This window comes from Malania oleifera, chromosome 8 (assembly GCF_029873635.1).
Source record: "Malania oleifera isolate guangnan ecotype guangnan chromosome 8, ASM2987363v1, whole genome shotgun sequence".
Lineage (NCBI taxonomy): Eukaryota > Viridiplantae > Streptophyta > Magnoliopsida > Santalales > Ximeniaceae > Malania > Malania oleifera.
The window spans coordinates 8,338,308-8,357,219 of NC_080424.1; the positions used below are offsets into that span (position 1 = coordinate 8,338,308).

The following is an 18,912-nucleotide window of genomic DNA, read 5'->3' on the forward strand; positions in this document are numbered from 1 at the left end:
TGTACTAATATACACACATACATGACATAGATATAAATATTACCTAAATATTACAACAAATAATATATTAATATACATATATACATAGCCTATATACAAATATTAATTAAATGCTACAACAAACAATGTATTAATATACACAAATACAACAAAAATTTAGATATTAAAAAAAAAAATTCTACAATAATAATGACTACTTAATACCACACCAAAAAAAAAAAAATAATAATAATAATAATAATACACATGGATGAACGTTCATGTATGTGATAAACTGTGTGTGATGTGTGTGCGTTCACTGTGTGTGTATTATGTGAGAGTGAGTGTGTGTGTGCAGGTGTGTGTGTGCGAGAGAGTGTGTGTGTGTATTTACTGGTTGTGTGAGTGTGTGCTGTGTGTAGCCGAGAGCAGCAGCAGGAAGGTCACAGGGGGTCGCTGGGGCTGTACTGCCGGGAGGCCGGAAGAGATGGGCGGCGAAGCAATGACGGCGGAGACGGGGCGACGGCAACTGGTGGTGCTGTGCTGTGGTTGCAGCAGTTCTGTTGTGGTCGGATTTGCGGCAAGGAGCGGCGGTGGGAAGATGAAGATGAGAGGATTGCAGAAGTATGGGTGGTGGCCGGAGAGGGAGCAGCGGCTGGTTGGTTCGTGGTGGGGAGGCTTGCCGGAGCAAGGATGGTGTGCTACTGCTGCTGCCTGGTGAACAAGAGAGAGAGCAAGGTTGTTGCTAAGGTGGTGGCTTGGCAGCCAGACTGAGATGGCTCGGTGGTGGCTGTTGTGTTGCAGGAGGGGATCGACTGGGCTGGGTTGCAGGGAAAGAGGGCGGTGTGTGAGAGAGAGTGGGGAGGTTGATGATGGAGGTTGTGCGGCTGGGTGGTGGGTGCGGCTATTGCCCAGCCGTGAAGGAAATTAGAGATGGAGAGGAGAGATCGAGGTCCCTTCTGTGTGCGACTCCACACAACCCCCCCCCCCCTTTATAAAAAATTTGGAACCCTAACTCTTCCTTTTGATTTTATTTTGCTTTTTCTTTTATTTTTCTGCTTTTACTCTTATGGAAATAATGAATATGGTAACTAAATATATATATATAATAATAATGATAATAGTAATGTAAAAATGACAAGATTTGAAAATAATATAATAATAGTGTGATAATAATCATAATAAAGTAATATTTAAAAATAATAATGATAATAAGGATAATAAGAAAAATAATAGTAAAGTAATAATAATAGTTATAACACTCTAATAATAAAATAATATTTAAAATAATGATAATGATAATAAGAGAAATAATAATAATAATATATTAATAATAGTAATGAGAATGGTAATGGTAATAATAATAAAATACTATGATAATAATAATAATAATAATAATAATAATAATAATAATAGTAATATAGTTATAATAATAATATATGAAAAATAATAATGTATAATAGTAATAATAATAATAATAATAATAAGGTAATAAAAATAAAAATAATAGTAATAATAATCCAGAATAATTATAATAAATTAATAATAATAATAATAAATAAAAATAATTATAAGAAAGTAATAATAACGATAATAAAAATACTAATAATAATAAAAATAATAATAATAAAATAATAAAAGGGAACCCCTTGTTCTATTTGGTTAGGGCAAAAATAGGGTGTCTACAATGTTTTTTTCATTTAAACAGTAATGCTATACTTACCTATCAAATATCACACTTTTTCTTATCCACTACTTTAAATAACTGTACTATATAGTATGTAGTACAATACCCATAAAGCAATGATGGTAGAATTTTTTTTTTTTTTTTTTTTAAATAAAAGAAGGTGGAACCTCTATTTATTTATTAATATACCCTCACTTTTGGCGAAAAAATACCGTGATTATAAGACAAAACAAAAGAGAGAGTACAGAAAAACACTCCTAAAAGCCAACACCAGCAACCAACCAAACTAGAACAACAAAATTAAACATAACTAACAAAGAAGATAAAAACATAAACACAACCAAAAACAAATCAAAATTCACCAACCGAAACTCTAGAGTTGAACTAACAACGAATGGAAACAAGACCTCACCTATCCATTCGAAGAATACCTTTCAGATAACGTGGTAGAAGTTGTTGTACTTCGTAGATTACATTGTTTCCTATTTCTCTTTCTTTAGCAAGAAAATTAGTCGCAATATTGCCTTCCCTATATTGATGCATCACCATGACGTTTACTCCTTCTAACTCCATCACGAGCTCCTCTCAAAATTCCCAAAGATACCACAAAGTACATCTACCTTTTCAAAATCAATCAACTACAATTCGCAAGTCACTTTCAATAATCACATTAAAATAATGCAAACGTTTACACAAACGAATTCCTTCCTTGATTGCTTTTAATTTTACACTATTATTCGTACCATTGTCAAAATAACTTGAAAAAATCCCTTTTACCATGTCATGGCAATCCCGAATAATTCCTCCACCTCCTAAAGTACTCGGATTGCCCCTACAGCTCCCATCACAATTAATTTTTATCCACCCTACTGAAGGTTTAACCCACGAAATAATTTTTCCAGGCCTGTCGTAAACTCCCTGATTCTTAATTTGAAACTCATTCAAAATCTTAATGTCCGACTTCTTCAATTTTTGAAAAGAATTGGTGTTCTCAGCAATTAAAATAACCCATAATTGAACACTTCTCCACATCTGATCTGCACTTTGATAAACTCCTTCCATTCTCACTTTACATCTTCGATTCTAGAGACACCACGTAAACAAACACAGAATCAGCTCGATTAAATTACCTTTAATAGACGATTTTTGAGCATAGTGGAACCAATTTGCCATTTTGTTTTTCTAGAGAAGAGATTGTTGGAAAGGAATCCCCAACGCCACACTAGTCTGATGCCAAACCTCTAAAGCCACCTCACCTAAAGAAATAATATGATCAATGTTTTCTTGACTTCTCTTAACGCAGCAATCACAAGCTAAAACCATCGATATTCCTTTGGCCTAAATTCTATCTTCTACAACCAAGCATCTAAACCAGACTCTTCATAAACACATTGAGATTCTTCTAGGCAATAAAGAATACCAAAATCAGTCATTCCACACAAAATTATCACTTCTGCTCCTCACTGTCTCCCAAGACGTTTTTGTAGAAAAATTACCGTCAAGGACAGGCTTCCAGACAAAAATATACTGCCCACTTTTACCCGCCGGGACTTTATTTATAGCAATAGGTAAGAAAAAATGTGATGATTGATGGGTAAGTCATCTATAAACTAATCCAATAAACTAGTGACAACTCATGACATTAGGCCAATGAGTAATTATAACTAACTTTTTGTTCAAAACAAATCAAACAAATTCATGAGTTGTCACCATTTTATTGGAATAGTTAATAGATGACATAGTAGATCCAGTCTAGAAAATAATATTTCGGTTAGCTATAAGTAATCAATTATGGCTAATTGTATGATACCTAAATCTTCAACTAATATTTATATGGAATAATTCTAGAAATAAAATTATGTGTAGCAAAGTTGGAGAATTTCCTTCATATATGTAATTTTATCGAATATGTTTTCATTCAATTTATTTATTAATAAATTAACTATTTATTTACTTTTTATTTTCATTAATTTTTATTAATTAGTTAATTACTTTCTTGAATTTTCTTATTCAGTTGGCAATATTTTAGCATCTTTAAAAAACAGACATGAAAAATAGTTGTATGCACTAATGAATTAATTATGAGTTGACCATGAATGTTTATGTGTCATAGTTTTTTTTTTAAGAAATTACAAATTACTATAAAATAAACACAATATTTTCCTATATTATCATTATATAACTTTTCTACTCAACAAACAAAGAATTCTTTTGAATCTCGACAACATGGTAGACCCAAAAATTTGTATTAGCGCTTTAGATAGGACACGAAGTCAGCCTCTCTTAATGAATTTCAATTTTTTTTAGCCTACTTTGTGCAATTGCTTTGTTATGAATAAAAATGACTTATTACTTTTACTATTGAGTCTATCAGTAATATTATTACATTAAATTCTTTGTTGTTAGAGTGAAGATTCGTGAGTTTTAGACTTTTAGTGAGCATATAGCTTTATAGTGCATAGTTGTTGATCTCTAGAGAAGGAGAAATGAGAAATAATGTCATCTACGAAAAACAACATCTTTTACCACGTTCTCTGAAAGGTATCCTTTGAATGGATAGGTTGGATCTCACTTTCTTTCGTCATTAGTTCAACCTCTTGATTTTTGTTTGGTTGATTTAGATTTTTTGATTTTTTTTATTTTAGTTTATTTTATTATTTTTATTTTTGATAGGCATGTTTAAATTTCTTTCTTATTTAGTTTTGTTTGAATTTATAGTCCTGTTTTTAGTTGGTTATTGGTGTTATTTTTGAGAGACCTTTAATTTTTATTTTTATTTTTTTATCTGTAATCTCCCAATGCTTGTCTTATAACCATGGTATTCCTCCCCTAAAAGTGAGGGTATATCAATAAATAAATAGAGGTGTCACCCTCCTTTAGTAAAAAAAAAAAAAAAGTTTATTTAAATCCTTTCTTTTTTGGAGTTAGTTTGACTATATTTTTATTATAGTTACAAATTTATTTTGAAGACTATGTTATTCCTGATAATATTAAGAACTATTAATTTAGTTCCATTTCTTGTGTTGTATGCACATCGATGATTCTTTTTTTCTTTTTTTTTTCTAGTAGTATTATGAACTATTGATTGAGTTGAGACATTTCAACCCAATCTCTTTTTATTGTGGATTCATAAATTTTGTCTCGATCTCATTTTGTTATGTACTGAGATTTTTAATCCAGTTTCATTCTTTTTAATTTTTTTATAATTTTTATAATTTTGATTTTATATATATTGGTGTTATGAGACTTTTCAATTTTAATCTCAATTAGTTTCTTCGAAGCCTAATCATCTTGAGTAAATGCTTGTTAACCACATTTAGCCTTGCAATTCTTTTTCAAACTCTCAAATAGATTATAAATGATGGGTACGATATTGTGTATTTCAATGTGTATGATGCCAATATCCCTCTTGAATATGATTATGTACATCATATATAGGATATACATTATTTCATTTCACACCTATATGTGTGATGGTCACAAGCTTGTGCATACTTTAATGTGTATAATATCAGTATCCTTCTCTAATATGATAATTTACATTATTTGATATACATGACTTCATTTTAAAAATATTGTGAAAAAATGATGTTTGCTCACATTTTCCATTCATTTTGTGATCACATGCGGCATCGTTTAGTTTGGAGAAAAAATTTTGTAAAATTTTTTTCACCTATATTGTTCAAATGGGAGAAAGTTAAAATTTTGTTGACTAGCATAGTTTGTTTGTTATAAAATTTGTATTAAATTGAATCTAGGACATTTTGGAGTAATAAAATTAAAAAGATTAAGTGGTAAGTGATCACTATATTTAATATTGGATCTTAGGCACTAACATGTGGGCCTTGACAGTGTCCATGACGGGTAAGATTTTGGCTAGAAACATATATAAATACCATGGAAAGTGTTGAAGGTATTTACATACGATTCGCCATCAAGTCACAACTAAATGAAGAGAGAAGATGATAGTGTTTATACAAGCACATGCTCAAGAATCTCAGTCAAGCAATTGTTGTTATAGGTTCAATCATATATAGTTTGTATAGTTTATCTTGATTTATTTTATGCTTTCATACTTGGACTTGTCACTACATTGATGGACAAACAAAAGTAAACATGGTTTGAAATTTGAATTCGAAAGGGACTTTTATGAACCAAAGTGCTAGCCTTCCCAATGTTGTATCTTGAGAAATGTCGGACAAGACTGAGAGGGATGTTTCTTAGGATACAACTCTCTGTATGGCTAACACATTCCTTTGTAAACTTGAATTGGACATGCACACATACAAACCAAACCCCACAATTTCATTATTTTCCTCCCCTAAAAAATCAAAAGACCGCACAGATGTATTAAATACATCACCACTATTCATTTAGTTCCCATTATTAATTAAAAGCATATGGAAGGGAAGCAAATGAATAGTAATGATGTGCCAAGTATATAAAACTAAGAAAAAAACCGAGCAAACACACTGGAGAATTTTGTGAAACAAAGATGCAACTATAGAGTAGCTAACAACAGGATTAACCCCATCTGAACCTCAACGAGAAATATCAGTTCATGTTCATTTCCTTAGAAAATCTCCATTGATCTTTTACCTGTCACAACAAATTGAGCTAGTAGGTGGTCTTGAAGGGCTTGTAAGCATCGAGATCAAGAACCATCCCAACGATGGAGCCAGCAGCAGCACCCAAGGAAACCACAAGGCAAACAAAAATGATGATATGGAAGCCGATCCATGTGCTGCTCCATTTTGGAATCTTCTTTTGTGCAATATACATTTGTATCGGGAAGTAAACGGTTAGGGGGCAGAACCCAAGAGCCCCAAGAAGCCCGACCACGTCGTTGAAGAAGGGGAGAATCATCGATATCACCGTGGTGATGATCACAAAGATGGTTCGCGACACCAGTCGAAAGAGGTTGAGGCTATAGGAGGGGAAACTGGGGATGGGGATTTTGATTTCCTTGGAGATGAAACGGCTGTTTGGGAATCTGTCTGCGGCAAATTTCTCAATGAAGGCGAAAAGGGGTTGACTATACACTTGGTATGCTCCCATCAGGTGGATTACTATAGCAGCGTTGGCTATGTCAAGAAGCCAGTAAGGGTTGAAGAAACCAAACCCAGTGAGGAGGTTCCCGGGGGCGGTTTCCCCAAATCCAGCGTAGCCCATACAGCCGCAGAGCATGTAGAAGACAGTTGTCACTGCAATGCTCATGAAAGATGCCTTTTTCATTGTCTTGGATTCTGCTGGTGGGGATTTGATCGTGTCCTGTTATGAATGCCATAGTTAATACTAGTTTCATCTTTAAAATGTTGCAAAAAGGAATGCTGTTTTTTTTACCTAAACTCATGGTGGAACAAAGATTGACATGTTTATGCTATGTACCTGAATCTCGATGAGGACAAAGGAGAAAGCGTAAGCAAAAGCTATGTTGCCAAGGGCTTGGAAGGTCCTCCACACTTTCTGGGTCTGGGTCACCATGCCAACATGGATTCCGGTGGCACTTCCCTTGATTTTTCTGTTTTCTGGTGGTCAAGCAAGAGAAATGTTCATGTTTCATTTGGTAAGATGATGAATTTCACATTTAGAGTTGAAGAAAGACATGGAATAGTAAATTAACACCTGCAACTTTTGCAATGCCAAGGGCGAGACCGATGCTAGAGTAGGTGAAGGACATGAGGGAAGCGACAATGGAGAGCCACCATATTTGATCAAAGCCGGGGATTTGGGAGAGAACGATCTCGGAGATGCCAAACGCAATCATGTATGGATTGCTGGGTGTGTGGCAGGGATTCTTCCCACCACTCTCGTGGAAGCAATTCGACCTCTTGATTGCCCTATTTGATCCAAACCCATTAGCCCAAGGAATTAACCCCAAAAATCACAAGGGAAATAAAACTAAATACCAAGAATATTAATGGTTTCATTGTTTTTTTTTATTTTATTCCTCTTACGATTTCGGATACACTTTCCGATTCAAGTTTCTTTTTTGGAGAATAAGAGATAAATGAAAAGAAGGGTTTGATAATTTTCAGATTGTATCTTGGAAATATTACTTCAATGATCCTATTAAATGTTTTGTTTTGTAATTTTAAAAATAATTAAAAATTCATAACCCTTTCTTATCTCGTTTCATCATTCCTTAATCACGGCAAGTGCAGCATTGCCAGCAATCTGTTGGGAATTAATAACAAATTTCTGAAATCCATGAAAAATAAAATAAAGAAATAATACACGCTAAAAAAAAATCAATCACACGTACAAGATAATATTTACGTTGTTTAACAATTTTGCTTACATCGACGGAGTTGTGGAAATTTTATTCTTATCAGAAAGAAAAATATAGAAGGTATGATGGTATAATACTCTATCTCTCACTCTCTCATAAAGTGTGACCACTTATCATAATCACTTAAAAGCAATCATTTTATATGTTACTATTTCGAATGTGTTATAATTCTTCGTTCCATAAACTAATTCTTAGGATAGAAATTTCTTATTATAAGAAAAAGCCACATTAACACCCAAATTTAACGCAAATAAAGTCCACAAAAGTCCAACAATCACTATCACATACCATGAGCCGTCATCACGGTGCTCAGCTTCACATTCTCGATTTCCATTTTTAGAAATAATGAACTCAAATTTAATTATTTAAACCGGTTTTTGGAATACAAAACAAGCTAAATTGTGATACAGAACTTCTTTGAAAACAAGAATTAATTTTTCATACTTTAACTAGCTAAATCTGTTTTTTGTGAGACTTACATCATGCTTATGGATGCTGCAATGGTGTATCCAATGGCGGTTCCGAAAAGGTTCATGTACTGAATTGTTCCACAGATCTTGACCTTGGTCCCACCTAAAAATCGAAAAAGCAAAAAAGCAGATATTGGTTTTAGAACTTCTGAAAGGAGCCCAGTCGGGGATTCGACTCGAACACAGAGAAGATCGAACTACGAGGGGTTTAATTAATTACCGAGATTGGATCGGACAGCATCCATGTAAGTGTGGTTTCTCTTGCCGGTGAGGGAGTCGCCGGTACGGTAACAATCGGCGAGCAGAGTAGAACCGTAGAAAGTGAGGACGGAGAACAATATCATGACGACGGGGCCAGCAATCCATCCGAGCTGAGCAATGGCCCAGGCCAATGACAGAACTCCAGACCCAATCACAGCTGTGATGATATGAGCACTTGCAGTCCAAAAACTCCCTGATACATTCATTTAATTCCCACCCACATTAATTAATTTCTGAGAACTGATAGGAATGAGATGGAAATGGTTCAGTAATGAGAATTGGAAGAAGTAACTTGAGTATAAATTAATTAATTACCAGTGCGCTTAGGACTGCCGTCGTCGTCGAAGGCGTCGGAGGCAGTTCGGGGAAGCTGCTGGTTGAGGAAAACATCGAAGGCTTGGTGCCCAGAATGCCTTCGGTTGTTCACTGCCACGGTCTGTTCCGCCATCTTTGTTAATTAATTAGAGAAGAAAGAAAGATGAAGCTTTTGTGAGAAAGTTCGCAAATGTATGCGAGCGTGTGTGTGTGTGTGTGTACGATTTCCACACGGTACTTTCCCAGCCCACTGCAAAAAGCTATATAAGGGGAAGAACTGAAGACGGTGAAAGAGACGGGTGCTGGTCTTGGGCAGTTTTTCATAGGAGGATTTGGCTCTAGAAGTTATTTGACAGAGAGAGAGATAGATTTAAATTTTTTTTGTTAGTATGTTTTTTTCTTTTTCGCTGGACAGAGACAGCTTAGCTAGAGAAGAGAATGGAGATTCGGAGAGAGACAGAGAGAGAGAGTGGGTGATAAACGCTGAAGGGAGGATACGCACATATATATACAAGCAAGGTGACGTAGGAAAAGGTATTTTCCTTTTTTCTTCCTTTTTAAACCTGAGCCTATGATGTCATAAATCCAAACATTTAATTCGATTAACAAGAAGATGAGTCAAATAGTGTGAAAATGAGAAAGACTGAGTTAGCATAGACTCATTAATGAAAATGAACTCCCTTCTTTATATATGTATGATATTAATAAATGTATGACTAATTTGATTCACTTAATGAAGTTAAGGTTTGATTTTTTTTTATTGTTGTGTAGTTGTGGAAAATAACTTTTATTTTATATTTTAAAATTTTTAGAAGAATTATCAAAATTTTCATTTTGAGTTAAAGAGTGTATCTTCCTCTTTGTATAATATTAATTCAAAAATTAATACATGAGAAACAAAATTTTTCCAAAAATTTCATCTCAAAATTATTTTAAGAAGACTCAAGTTGTGCGTGGGGCTTGCACCTATTGATCAATAAGATTTTGTTCATCTTGACCTACTAGAGCTTACAATTTTATCTTATAAAATTAAAATTGTCTTAATATAATTAAAATTTTCTCACAACACAATTACACAGATAATTTTATTTTATAACTTAAATAAATCTTGACTTTCATACTATGGAGAAATCAATATAAAATAATGCATTTCATGATTGTTTGAGAATGATTTCAACTATATATCATTTAAGATTATAAATCCTAATTTCAACTATCATTTAAGACTATAAATCCTTCCTTGTTAATGTTTAACGCATTTATATGGCCGGTGGCAAGCATTAAATTGTTGAATTTAATTATATATATTTAAAAATATTTTTTCTTTCTTATAATTTATATATGTTTTAACAAGAAAATGCAACCACATGTTAAATGGCACACAGGGTTGTGACAAAAGGCATCAATAAATTGTCACATAAAAGTAATAATTTTAGTTTTTCAATATTTAATGTGTAACTTTTAAAATAGAAAAAGCATACTACTTCGCTCTTTATTTAAAAAAATTACAATTAGTCATGTCATCTTTCCTAATTAGTGTAATTCAGTCAACTATTTATCAATGTCATTGTTAGCCCTAGTGGCAAAGGCTTCTCATTTCGGTTTATTTTGATGATTACAACACATTAGTGTCCCTTAAGTTACCTAATATATTTTCCGAGTTAAGTTCAGGTATACAGGTAAACACCAAAGTATGCACATGGATTAGACTTTTATTGAAGAGGCAATGAACAAGGTTTTAACCTAAGCATATTTATGGAACACCCGAAGCACAACCAACCAGAGCATATTTGAAAACTTATGTTGTTTGTATGATTGTTGGGTTGTGTGAGAAGTAGGAACTACTTTGTAACTCTTGTGCGTGTGATATGTATAAGAATACCTTGCAAGAGTTGAGCAATTGTATATTAATTTAGTTTATATTAATTTAAAACATTAAAAACAAGTTAACACATGCATACTGAGCCACACCATTGCATAAGATGTCAAAACGAGCTTCCAAACATGTTTTATTAACCAAGACATCTTATATTTGGTCAAAATTACACTCAGACAAGGTTGGATTTTAATTAGAACAAACACACTTCTTTTGAACTTGTCCTAGTACATTTAGAGAGTTATTTGTGTAGTAAAATAAGTGACTCATCGACGAGAATAGGGAACTCGACGACTAGTGTATGCAGGAGACTCGTTGACTAGTGCAGGACACTTGTTGACTAGGAGATCCCGATACTAGCCTGAGATTGTAGAGGTGACTCGTCGACGAGAATAGGAGACTCATCTCCATTAATACCCAATGGCTAGCCAGCGACTTGCTCGTCTTTATGGCCATAAATATACCCCATTAGTATTCATTAGACACATTGATTGGGTATTGTTTGTTAGGAATATTAGTTGAAGTATTCATTCTTAGGGTTGATATTGCTCAAGCTCTCTTGCACTCCATTCTTGTTTACACATCATTTGCAACAGAGAGTAGTGTGAGGTTTATACTTGTAATATTAGCTTAAGAAGGAGCATTTTGTGTTGTATCCACTTGCTTTGATTCATTGTGATTGGAGGTTCTTTGTGAGCCATTGTGAAGGAGGTTCTTGGTGAACTCCTTGTTGTAACTCTTGGTGAGCGGTTAGGATAGGTTCCCATTTTATAAAGGCTTCTTCGTCTTGAAGGGAGATCGTATAGTGGATTTGAGAATCCTTAACTTGGTGTTAAGACATGAACATAGGCTGGGTGCCGAACCACATTAATATCTTGGTCTTAAGCTCTTTTCTCCTTATCTTTTTTATTTTGCTTGCTTGTGTTTATTTGCTTTGAAATATATTATGGTATAACACTCTTGCTTCTTGCCAAGGAATTTTTGTGATTGTAGAAAATTTCAATATCCACGGAAAACGTCTATTCACCCCCCTCTTTAGACGCACACCTGAGCCAACAATCATAACTACACTGTCTTTTATTGTAATCAATTGTGAGGACCAAATATGTTGACCTCTCTTAAAATTTAAAAAAAAAAAAAAAAAATAGAAAAGAAGGACCTTACTTGAAGCTTCTAAAAATCTCACAAATACCTTTTTTTTTTTTAAAAAAAAAATTTGAAAAAATATGCACAAATCTAGATGTGATAATAGCTGTCATAAAAATTAAATATTAGAGGAGATATTAATTTCTGAAATTATAGGAGAGATTTGTGCATATTTTGTCAAAGAAAAGTGTAATTTTAATAATTATTGACTATAAAATGAAAGATGTGGAAAAATGAAACAATAATAAACAAGGCATTTGTAATAATATTTATTTTATTACTATTATTATTATTATTATTATTATTATTATTATTATATATGGATTGTTAATTCAAAAAATGTTAGAGCATTTATGACCATGGTGATATATAATTTAAGTTTGACATTAGACCTCATAATTTGGAGACAAAGACTTTAAGTTTTCTTTTCTCCTCTCAGTTTGTATTTTTAAATTTTTTTAACTAATTATCATGGTTTTCATTTCACGACCTTACGATAGTAATTTCAACAATCATTTCAGATTATAAATCCTTCACCATTAATTTTTAATAAGTGTATATGGGTGGCAAACATTAATTAAATTATTAAATTAATTATATATATTTAAAAAATTATTTTTAGTAATTTATATATCTTTTGAACAAGAAATGCAAGCACATATTACATGGCAAATAAGATTATGACAATGTGCATCAATAATTTGTCACCTAAAAAATTATAGCTTTTAGTTTTTCAATTATATAATCGGTAATTTATCTTTCAAGAGAAAAAACACACTATTTTTCTTTCCATTTAAAAGAAAATTGCAATTAGCCATATCATTTTTCCTAATTGTTGTAATTCAATTAACTATTACCAATGCCATAATTAAAATGTAATATTTATATCGTAATAAAAAAGAATAATACATATTAAAATAAAAAAAATTAATCTCTCTTGAGATTTAATTAAAAGAGATTAACCTCACCTAAAGTTTTTAAAAATATTACGAGATTTGAAATATATATATATATATATATATATATATATATATATATATTTACTTTAAGAATTCAAAAATTCATATATCTCCTCTAATATTTAATTTTTATGATACTTATAATTGCATATACTTATTTGATGATAAAATGATCTAAAAAAAGTTGTAATTTTTAATAATTATTAATTGTAAAAATGAATGAAGTCAACCAATAAGACAACAATAACCAATGCAACCCTAATAATACTTATTTTTTAATATGTCTCATACATTGGGAGACAGAAACTTTTAAGTTTTCTTTCTCCTTTCTTATGTGGGGTCCATATTGTAGGGAGACTATAATGTTATTATTATCTTTTTTTTTCTCTAAAATGAAAAGGGATTAGGAATCTTCAAAGAAGAAAAAGTGTTAGGATAAAAGACACTGATCCTCCGAGATTTCGTAATAAAAAGGCACTAACCTCTCCTAAGGTATAAAAAATTACAAAGACCTCTTCTACGATTTCACGAAAATGACAAACTTGTCATTATATTTTGATAAAAAAAGATAAGTCTTTTGAAGGGTGTAAATGCCCCAAAAACTAAATGTCATGGGAGTTTTAAACATTTTAAAATTTCAAAAGAGATCCATTGAAATTTTGAAATTTCAAGGGAAGTCCCTCACTTTTTATCAAAATTCTTAGAAGAGTTAATGTCTTTTGCCAAATTTTTTTAGATGATTCAAAAGTTCATGCTTTTTAAATTTTGCCACATCAATTTTTGTTGGATCTCAATACTTATATGGCAAGATTTTAATAAAAAGGACACAATATGCATGTAAGTTTTTTAAAAGATCTCTCTACTCTCGTCACTATTTTTCCCATTCCTATCCTTTTCAAATATGTATGCGATTGTATTTTGTAGCATTCTCCCAACCCTAAAAAAACGACGAAGGAAAAAAAAAAGCTAAATCTTATATATATACATATATATTTGGAAAATGGTAATGGCGGATATCTCTAGACACTTGTAGGAGTTTGTGTGTATTGGTGAATATTAAACTTGATGGGCAGTCACCTCCCCCAACCCTAGCCCATTTTGTTGAAATTGTTGAGCTGCAGACAGCCACCTCCACCAACCAGCCCACCTTTGTTGAATTTGATCTCCACCTACCATTCTCATCCATTGCTATATACATGGAGATGTGTGTGTGTGTGTGTGTGTGTGTGTGTGTGTGTGTGCGTAATGTATATAGCGTAGAAGAGGGAGAGTAACCAGTGAGAGAAGAAATTCTATTTTGAGAGTCCTTTGTATTTTTTCATGTTATTATAGAAATCAAAGAGCTTTTGTGTGTAATTGAGTGTTTCCTCACTAAGTTCAATCACAACCAGTAATTGAGTGAGTTCCTTCCACCATTAATGGTATCAGAGTGTCAAGGTTTGTTGAAATTCGCCAAACCTGGACGAATAGACAGAAATTCAAATTTTTTACCAGATTTGAAGTTGCTTTAAATCAATTTTTGAGCATACCATCGTGTAGATTGCATCGTGAGGAGTCCATAGGTGAAAACTGCATCTCAAATGCAGTCTGGAAGCCTTCCCACGCTCTCACATGCATCACTTGCAGATACTGCATCACTAATACGTGCTACGCGCGTTGGCGCGAGTGTTGACCGGCGACGTCACGTGCCTAATGCACTGACATGTGCCTTCTTCACCTAACTAACGCAACCTGGCCCAAAAACCTGCAACTCGATTCGCGACTCGGCATAGAAACTAGCAACCTGGACCAAAGGTCTGTGAGCACGACTCGACCCGGAGACCGACTCGCTTCTAGATCCGTGGATTGTCAATACACGCGGCTTGTCTAGAAGTCACCGTGTGGCCTAACGATGCTAATTGACACCATTAATCTACCGTTAAGAAAAACAAGCCCAGCCAATCTTGTCCAGAACGTTTTTTTGGCTGGTTCAGTGTTATTTGGATCGGTTTTTTGCTTCCCAAAACTGGTTCTTAAAGGTTTTTGACCTTCTGAACACATTGGTGGCATTAGATTTTCCAAAATCCATCCCTAACATTCAGTTTTGATATATATAAAACCCGATGGTGAACAATACTGCACAAACGGTCATTCCAAAGGACAACTATGACAGGTGGTGCATTCAAATGAGAGCACTACTAGATGCTCAGTATGTCACGGACATTATTGAAGATGGGTGCAAAGAAGCTCTATCGAAAGAGGCCGAAACATCTATTTCTTATGCTCAACGAACAACCCTATGCACTGATCAGAAAAGGGGTTGCAAAGTGAAGTCCATAATTTACCAAGACCTTAATGAGGCCACCTTCAAAATTATCACTTCTGCCAAGACATCCTAAGAAGTTTGGAATACTCTCCACCGAACATACAATGGAGCCAACAAAGTGAAGCGAATATGCCTCCAAACTCTACAAGGTGAATTTGAATCCTTGCAAATTAAGTCATCTTAGTTCATTGCCAAGTACTATACTCGAGTAATGGTTGTCTTGAACCAGTTGAGGAGAAATGGAGAGAATCTCATAGACATGAGGATATGTGAGAAATTTTTACGATCTTTGGATCCAAAATTTGACTACATAGTCATCACATTGAAAGAAATGAAAGATCTGGAGACCATGTCTGTAGAAGAGTTTGTAGGATCTTTGCAAGCTCACGAACAGAAGGTGAACAGAAGAAGTGACACTAAGTCATTGGAATAATTCCTACAGTGAAAACTATCTTTGACTGATAGGAGACACGAGCAAGGGGATACATCACATCGAGGATGAGCACGAGGTCAAGGAGCTCACGAAAGAGGATCTGGATATACTAAATCTAGAGAAGAAGGCCGAGATGGAGGATGAGCATGAGGTCGAGGATCTCATGAAAGAGGATCTAGATATACTGAATCTAGAGTAGAAGGCCCAAGCGGACAAAGGAAGGTGTGGACAACATAACAACGTCCTACGAGGAAGAGGACGTTGAAGAAGAGGTGGTAGTTACAACAACCGTTAGAACATTGATAAAAGAAACATTGAGTACTATAACTGCCATAAGTTTGGCCACTATAGCAACAAGTGTTGGGGGCGATAACAAGAATAGGTTAGCGTGGAGGCTAACCTTGCCGAAATTGAAGATGTAGCTAGAGCGTTGTTGATGCTAATGACACACAACTCAACCCAGGAGGTTTGAACACTAACTCTTTTCTGTGACAGTCTATACTAGTATAATTGGAAGCTAGTCAGTCTGTTCCCAAAATGACATCAAATCCATGCATATCAAATACAATTGAGTGTTATAATTGCCATAAGTTTGGCCACTGTGCAGCCCCCTTATTTATTTTTATTTTTTTTCTTTGTTTATGAAACTCCAAGTATAAGAGCCACACCTTAAACAACAGTAGCCTCAGTTTCTTTGTTGTTGAAGATTGTGTTATTTCCTTTCTTCCTCAGTTCCCAAATAACTAATGTGGGTGGAGAGTTTAAGGAGTTTATAGTGGCCTTTAAGGTTTTTTCGTAACGTCCCTAAGTGCTAACCCCAAAAAATGGGCGGGATCAAATCTTTGAATCGCCTCAATTAATAAGTAGCAAACTCGATATTACATGAAGTGAAGTTTGGTATAATATATGGGCTAGGTTTACATATTTTAAAAGCAACAGAATCGCCTCTAATCTATTTTTCTAGGTGTAGTTAGAACACCAATGTAATATAACACTAATTCATTAGTCACTAAACTACATCTACATCCAAGGAAACTGGCAGTCAATGGTCTACATCACTCTGTTTGGATTCGAGAGTATAGTTATGCAATGGGAAGATGTTAGCACCGCTTCACACCCATCCAACGGATGGTACCTAATTAGCCTATGATTTGAAGCATGGACTAAAGTTATATTTTTTGTGTCATCATCATTTTCTACCACCTGGACATTCTTGGAGGACTCGTTATAATATAATTTTTAATGGAAAACCTGAATGAAGGTTGCAACCAAAACGACTAAGTAGGGAAGAGATATTAAACTAGTTGAAGTTGATAAAAAATTTGAAATTTGGAAAAGCATCAAGCAGTAGAAAAAGGGAATGTATTGAGATTGAGTTAAATTGGACAAAGAGAAGCATCTTTTTTGAATTGCCATACTAGAAAGATCTTTCACTATACCACAACTTAGATGTTATGCACATTGAGAAGAACATTTGGGAGAATGTGATTAGGACATTATTGGATATAAATGGGAAGAAAAATTAAGGACAATGCAAATGCTTGTCGGATATGGAAGCCACAAGAATACAACCTGAGTTGCACCTCATTCGTGATGGGGACAAACTTCTCATGCCATCAGCATGCATTGTCGAAGAATGAAAAAAAAAAAAAAAAAAAAGACTTTCTTTGAATGGTTGAAATGAGTGAAATTCCCCGATGGATATGTACATAATGTTGACCCTATGGGTCATACCCTATTTTTATTATAACAAATAATCAGGTATTTAATGTCTGTCAAGTTGATGTGCAAGTTTATCTTGGCAGTATCCTATAATGGCACTCGGAGACTCAGAAAAAAACGAAGACCCTAGATATAATTTATGTGTTGTAATTTATATTTAGGTATGAAATATTTACGTAGGAAAGGTCTGTAATAGTAAATAGGGTTTTGATTGTAATAATTGCATGCATTACCTCCATGATGTAATGCGCAAACTCAAAATGAAAATGACCTTAGACAGACTTTAGGGAACACCCTTCGGTCGACCGACATCGGATTCTTTTGGTGCCCTAAAAAGGATCTAGAAATAACTCTAGGACACTCACTCATGGATACACATGTTTGCTTATTTGAAATAGGATGTTTGTTGCATGAAACAGGATCAAAATGCACAAAATGTGCACCTTCGGTCGATCAACATCTCATGTTTATTGTGCCCTTGGTCGATCGAACTTGGTCCGGGTCAACAAGTTGACCACAGCCTGGTCGACCAACCTATGTAGTTCATTTTGGCCTCGTCGACCGAACTCACACTATAAAAAAAAAAAGGCTTTTAGTGACGAAAGTATTAGTGACGGTTTTTAAACTGTCACTAATAGTGTTGTATTAGTCACAGTTCTTCAAAACCGTCACTAATAGTGTACTCATTAGTGACGGTTTTAGCAGTCGTCGTTAATATAACACTATTAGTGACGGTTTTAAAATCGTCACTAATCCTTTCGTCACTAAAAACTGCGCGGTAAACAATTTTTGCGTGAAATTTTTTCTGGGAAAATATTGATGACGATTTTATGGTATTACTTACGGATTAAATTCGTCACTAAAAGTCACTTATTAGTGACAATTAACCAACCGTCACTACTAATATTTATTAATATATAAAAAAATTTAGTTAAGGGTTTAAGTTCAAAGAATTAGTGACGAATTACAAAATTCGTCACTATTAGTCATTATTAGTGACGGATTTGACACTTGTCACTAATACTTCACTTTTTAAAAATAAAATAAAAAAATTTGAGTTCAGAGTATTAGTGACGAATTTGTAAATTCATCACTATTGGCCTATTATTAGTGACGAATTCAAGAACGGTCACTAATACTTCCTATTTTTTAAAAAAAATTAAAAAATTTAAGTTTAGAGTATTAGTTGCGAATTCATGAATTTGTCACTATTGGTCCCTTATTAGTGACGGATCTGAAAATGTCACTAATAATGCTTTTTTTTTAAAAACAAATAAAAAAATTTTCAGTTCAGAATATTATTGACGATGTTGTAAATTCATCACTAATAAGGGACTAATAATGATGAATTTGTAGATTCGTCACCAATACTTCTTTTAAAAAAATAAAAAAAAAATTATGTTCATAGTATTAGTGACGAATTTACAAATTTGTTACCATTGGTCCCTTATTAGTGACGAATTTCTA

General features: G+C 33.7%; 1 protein-coding gene across 1 annotated transcript; it reads right to left on the bottom strand.

The window, feature by feature from the left end:
• Positions 1-5,950: 5,950 nt before the first annotated feature.
• On the bottom strand, positions 5,951-9,482 carry LOC131162542 (amino acid permease 3-like). The gene is made up of 6 exons (XM_058119140.1): positions 9,005-9,482; positions 8,649-8,882; positions 8,438-8,531; positions 7,292-7,506; positions 7,055-7,194; positions 5,951-6,937 (listed from the first exon to the last, which is right to left on the bottom strand). Exons 1-6 carry the CDS (start codon positions 9,135-9,137, stop codon positions 6,284-6,286), a joined length of 1,470 nt encoding a protein of 489 aa, XP_057975123.1. The 5' UTR covers positions 9,138-9,482; the 3' UTR covers positions 5,951-6,283.
• Between the last annotated feature and the right edge of the window lie 9,430 nt (positions 9,483-18,912).